Source organism: Nicotiana tabacum, chromosome 16, assembly GCF_000715075.1.
Source record: "Nicotiana tabacum cultivar K326 chromosome 16, ASM71507v2, whole genome shotgun sequence".
Taxonomy (NCBI): Eukaryota; Viridiplantae; Streptophyta; class Magnoliopsida; order Solanales; family Solanaceae; genus Nicotiana; species Nicotiana tabacum.
Window position 1 is genome coordinate 9,669,361 of NC_134095.1, and position 6,348 is coordinate 9,675,708.

The 6,348-nt window shown below is 36.1% G+C and overlaps 1 protein-coding gene across 1 annotated transcript; it reads right to left on the reverse strand.

Moving 5' to 3' along the window:
* Nucleotides 1-1,081: 1,081 nt before the first annotated feature.
* Nucleotides 1,082-4,111, reverse strand: LOC107772722 (uncharacterized). Its single transcript, XM_075232587.1, has 6 exons — nt 3,895-4,111; nt 2,910-2,994; nt 2,720-2,803; nt 2,432-2,533; nt 2,246-2,344; nt 1,082-1,561 (listed from the first exon to the last, which is right to left on the reverse strand). Exons 1-6 carry the CDS (start codon nt 4,023-4,025, stop codon nt 1,451-1,453), a joined length of 612 nt encoding a protein of 203 aa, XP_075088688.1. The 5' UTR covers nt 4,026-4,111; the 3' UTR covers nt 1,082-1,450.
* Nucleotides 4,112-6,348: the final 2,237 nt, after the last annotated feature.

Consider the following 6,348-nt stretch of genomic DNA (forward strand, 5'->3'; position numbering starts at 1 on the left):
TTGGAAGATTAATATATCTGACGATCACAAAGCCAGATATAATATTTGCTGTCCAAACACTCAGTCAGTTTATACAGTCACCCAAGCAATCTCACTGGGAAGCAACAATAAGAGTTGTAAGATTTATCAAATTGAATCTAGGAATGGGCATTCTACTGAGCAGTAAAAGTGCAAACAGTCTGACTTGCTTTTATGATGCAGACTGGGCTGCATGTCCTAATACTAGAAGATTAGCAACTGGTTTCTTTGTGAAGTTTAGGGAATCATTGGTGTCATGAAAATCTAAGAAGCATCAGACAGTGTCTAGAAGCTCAGCAAAAGCAAAATATAGAAGTCTTGCAACAGCTACTGCAGAAGTAGTTTGGCTACTTGGGTTGTTTACAGAGCTTGGCATTTCAATTGTACAACATGTGAGTGTGTTTTGTGACAATAAGGCAGCCCTATAGATTGCAGCCAATTCTATATTTCACGAAAGGACTAAGCACATAGAGATTGATAATCACTTTGTGAGAGATAAGATCAAAGATGGTAAGATTAAGACTCATCACATAGGGACAAAATAGCACCAGGCAGATCTATTGACTAAAGGACTTGGGAGAGTATAACATGAATATTTGTTGTGCAAGCTTGGAGTGCTTAATATTCTATACCCTCCCGCTTGAGGGGATTGTGAGAATATGAGGGAGTATGACAGCTGGACAAGTTAATGGACAGTTAGCCACCTGTCACCAGTTAGATAGAGTAGTTAAAGTAGTTAGCATTAGTTAATTGGGAATTAAGTTAGTAGGGTGATCATGTATATATATATATATGATGTATATCAGATTTTGTACTAACTTTTCAATATACTAGAAAGTTATTTACTTACCATTCTCTCTATGATGTTCATCTTCTCCTCTCAAACTCAATTTACTCGTTTGGGCCTCCATTAATGGAAGACAAGTTGTGACTGAGATCAGCTCAACTCACAGGGATTACCAATTACCATCAGAGAATAAAATATCAGAAAACAATGGAGAAATATTTTTAGAGCTTATTAAACAAGTACCCGTAAAGAGGGGGAACAAACAGTCAAACACCCTCAAAGAAAGGATAGTAATCTTTTAGCTTTTGGTAAATGCACATACAACAAGTGGATGATACAACATTTACAGAACAAAGTGTTTACAACATTCTCTCAAGAATGATCAATCTGTTAGCAAAGAAATCAATGGTTAGCATTCTGTAGTTTACTCTCCTCTAACGTACAGCCCAGTAGAAATTCTCGCTGTACAAGTAATCTGTAAACTCTTAACCTATGAATTTGGTACTTCCAGTGAGCTCTACCTAACTAATCTAAGCGCCAATTACTTCCAGTCCCTACTACTACTTACACTATTTGCATGTGGAGAGTGGAGAAAAGGAATGTCAAAACTCCATTATGTCGGTTCTTGTTTATGTACAGCTATCTTCATCTACTAAGAGCTTTCAATTTATGCAAAAATTCTAGTGTCTCTTTATAAGAAGGATCACTTCGGCTCAAAGGCTTGCAGGAATTAATATGATCAGTTGACTCCAAAACCTGCACCAAAATGTGGGCAAAGATGAAAAACTCCACAGGTATAGAAGATAAAGGTCAATGATGGTTAATCAAAACATTGTCTAACACAACTCCATAAGTCAAGATGAATAAAATTGTGCAATAGCCTGCAGGATACATGCTTTCAAACGACTGGCTCATTAGAACAATCTTGCCATCCATTTTCACTATTAAGGACAAGCATCCGACTGTGCCACAGAGATCAGAATCAACTTCCCAATCTCCAAAATTCAGGTTTTATTTTTTTGCTCAAGCACGATTCAAGTTTTATTTTCGCTACTTACAGTAAAACCTTTTCAAAGAGCTTTACTCCCTTTCACCTACTAAAATTTTAGTTACTTCCAAAATAACATAAGTGACAACCACTTCAATGAGTGTGTCAAATTATCTCTATGAAAGATGAGATAGGAAGTTCCATGTTTTCTTTATCATATTTATTTCTATACTAAACTGCCAAAAAATCGTTAGGCCCCAATAATTGAGAAAAGAATGCTCTAACTAATATGATCGCGTTACCAAAAAAAAATCTAGAAAAGAATAAGAAAAATAACAGCCCCACTGATGTGATCTGTATGCTCAACCACAAAGTGCAAGCAATCGAAATGATAACTGCAAACTATTGCAACAAATATATGTGCCTGGTAATCATCAATTTGAGCAACTTACAACTAATTTTCCAAATCCGGGATATGCCGACTCCAATGGTACAATTTCCATTCGAAAAGCCCAGCCTCCATAGCCTTCAACAATTGGAGTTACCTTGGTCTACGAAAGGATCATCAGTCAATTTTTAGAACGGCAACCACAGAAGTGAATTTTTTCAAAGGCAACTCAAGGGTGGAAAAATATTACCTCACAGAAACTGAGGACCTCAAGCATCCCTTTTTTGTGAAGCTGCCGCATAAAATCATTTAGCTCAACCAATCTTGGAGATCCACTTCTCAGCTCCCCAATCTAGCAATGGCAGGAAGTAGTATTTATCAAATTTCACACCCAAGTGCACCCGCAACAAAAATCTCAAGTCTCATGTGCATATTTCTAAATAAGAATAAGAAACTTAAGTACTCTTGGGAAAAACATAAGTAGAAAAGCGAAATAAGATAACAAGGTAAATAAAGGAAGCAGGAAAATTCTACTAACAGTGGGGGCAGGGCGGAAAACAAGACCCATTCTCCAAGGCATGTCTGCAAGTTTGCTGCCAAAATGAGGACAGCTGTAGAATACCTGACCCAATCATTTTAAGAAAACTAATGAATAAGTGAATTTAAAAAGTATAAAAATAGGTCAAATGTCTTGTAATTCATCATCTGATGGGAAGCAGCACACATACGACTCCAATTGTATTCTTGACAAGGTCATCCTTCTTTGCTGCTTTCGCTTGATACAACATCTGCTTGACAACCAGGCCGCCCATGCTGCCAAATTGCAACCAAAAGTGTGGTTTCGTGTCAGTAAACATGTATAGCTATGGGGTATCATCTTGAATAGATGCTTAAACTAAATTTAAGAACTGATGCAAAAGGGTTCTGGTGCCATTACTAATAGGAAGATAAAATAGTTATGACACCATTACTAAGATAATAGTTAACACCTAAGTTGCTCCGACATGGTAGTTTAGGTGCCGTACCCGTGTCGCCATGACACTAGTATGGGTGTGGGTATGGGATTCATATCGGATTTGGTCAAACAATTTTGGATACTTTGACCACATCAGACAGAAAAGTTCAAGGCAAGATACAATTTGATTCCCGAAATCAAAACTAAAACTAGGGTAAATCTAAAGAAAATAGCATACCTTATCTAGAAAATTTATCCTTTACTTATCTACAACTTGACAATAAAGAAATTCATACTTTACAAGCTAAGTATTCCACAAAATTTCTCATAATTTAGAGATTTTTTTATTTTTTTGAATTACTTTTAGCCGGATCCTCCCACCCGTATCCATACGAGGATCCATATCCCCGAATCTTAGAATTTACATCTCGAAGGATCCGACCTCTAGATCCACACCCGTGTCCGTGTCCGAGCAACTTAGGTTAACAATGTATCATATGAGCTAGAGCGAAAATGTGCAGCGCCAAACAAAATAATTTTTGCAATCCTAGGTGCAGGATACAAAAAGAGTTTCTTGAAAAGAGCAACAGAGGATGCTACATAACATGAACTAAAACTTCCTCCCAATGGGAAGTGGTTAATTTTAGAACCACCCAAGAATGGAAAGTATAATGAAGGGAGTTCCAATTAATGGACCAGATAATCACAAGCTCCAAGTAATCTAACAGCAGAGAATATGCGGTTTGATTCGGACCAACCTATGGGAAATGAATACAACTGGTCGATCGCCAATGCCTGCAGCAACAAGCTTCTCCAACAGCATGGCACTTACTTCCTGCGGGTTTAAAACAATGAAATGAATAATACATCTAATGCCACTGAATTGCATGCACACCAAGTTATTTTTATAAGGAAATGCAGAACAGATTAAAGGACCAAGAGCAACAAAACACGCCCAGGTTCTGCACAATAGAACTCTTCAAGATGAAGAAACCTGTTCTAACTATAAACAGCTGTAATCATCCCATTAGTTAGGATCTTAGTTTTGGAGAAGTTTGGTTTTGAGAGGCTTAGCCTAATTTTAAAGCTTCTATGTGGGGATTGATCTCATCTTCATCTTCTTGAACTTCAACTTCAACTTGAATTTTTAGGGTAAGATCTTTTGTATGAGTTCATCTCTTCTCCATCATGTTTCTTTTCTTTCTCTTGATTGATATTACATCTCTTCCTTTGTGTTGAGCCTAATTGGATTATTAATTAGTGGGCTCTTGCATATTTATTTGAAATTGACAAATAATATTCTTTATCTAATTCCATTTCAAATAGTATATATATTCTTTATCTAATTCTTTCTTTGATTCTACTACTATTGTCTTTGAGTTGAATCATTGTTAGTGATAACAAGGATTTAAGTTACATTAAATACTTGAGTTTGAGTTATTATATTTCATATAATTCTACCCTATCCTGTATTCTTTCTAATTATTCATTGGCAAATTTGTTTGCTTCCAATATTGCAACGCTATCACCATTCCTTTGCTCCTTTTTTTGGATAATGGTGGGATCCGCGCCATCGTGCATACACCTCGACTAATCCACCGTGTACCTACTGCCTTCCACCAGCACAATATAGGGTAACTTCTCACCGTTAAAAGCTTAGACAAATGAGAAGAAACTACCTAGCCTTTTCTTGTATAATAAGTTCTCATTTAACTCTATAATAGATGCTTCCATCACATGAGAGGATTTTAATATGTATTTTCTTAGCATAGAAACATAAAATACTTGATTTATGAAGGAGAATTCGGGAGGAAGTACCAACCAATACACCACAACTCACACTTGGTCGAGTATCACGCACGACCTTATAACCCTCGGGCTAAACTTACTTTTTTTATCCAAATTATATCAAGCCTTTTATAGGACAGAGTCGAAGGAACACCTTGTCCCCCAATTGCGAAAACTAAGTTCCTTCTCCTCGTATCCCCATAAAACTTTTATCTGCTTTTAGTTGTGAGCAATTCGCCTAATCAACTCGACCTTGTCAATAGCTTCTTGTACTAGGTCATGTCCCCATAAATTAGTCTCACCAGCTTCAAATCATCTGATAGGAGAACAACATCTTTTACCATATAATGCTTCGTAATATTACCATTTGAATGCTGGATTTGAAAGTTATTATTGTAGGAAAATTCAGCTAAAGATAGAGAGGCATCCCAATAACCTCCGGACTCAAGAATCTAATTTTTAATATATCCTCCAAGATCTATATAGTACATTCAGACTTTGCGTTTGTCTGAGATAAAAGTTAGTACTAAGATCTACTCGTGTACCGAATATTTCCTGAAAAGATTTTCACATCGTGAAGTGAATTGTGATCCTCTATCAGAGATGATGGACATTAAAGCTCTATTGAGTAAGAAATCTTTTATGTTCATGTATATTTGTGCATATTTCACCTTACTATAAGAAGTTTTGACTAGTAAGAAATATGCCTACTTTATAAGCCAATTTACAACTTTTCCACATATAATCATACTTCTAATGGTTTGGTAATCTAGTCATATAATGTATTGTAATTTTATTGTATTTCTACTTCAGAATCTTGAGTTGTTGTAGTAGATCTGTGAATCGCAAGTGTTTGCCTTAACATGCTGACATGTCAAATAGTTAGAAACAAAGTTAACGAATTTTTCTTTTCCTTCTTTCTTTTCCAACCAATCGATTTTTTTAATAGTCATGGTGCATCTTATAGACCTGAGATATACAGTGTATCTAGAGTTGTGAGCTCCATCACGAGTAGCTTGTCTCAACCCATATATGTTTGCTACACACCATTAATTACCTAGTCGGAGAATACCCTCACTATTAACAGCTATATCTTTGCTTTTACCAGCTAGAAACTAATCTCGGTAATTAAACAATCGTTCATCCTCGTATTGGCTAGCCTTTATATACTCTACATCGGGCTTGACCAATAGCCAATAATGTTTTTGAATTTATTTTTTTCACATTGAATCTAATATGTGTACCCTCTAGTCTATGCATATCTTCGTCCAGGAGTATCTTTACAGGAGCTATATGCGCCAAATCACCCATAATTTTTTTTGGTATAAGCTATAACATTTATCTTTCCCGAACAATACAAAACAATACAATTATATCTTCAGTAGTTCCCTTCACCAGCATTGCTAAATATTTATATCTTTGTT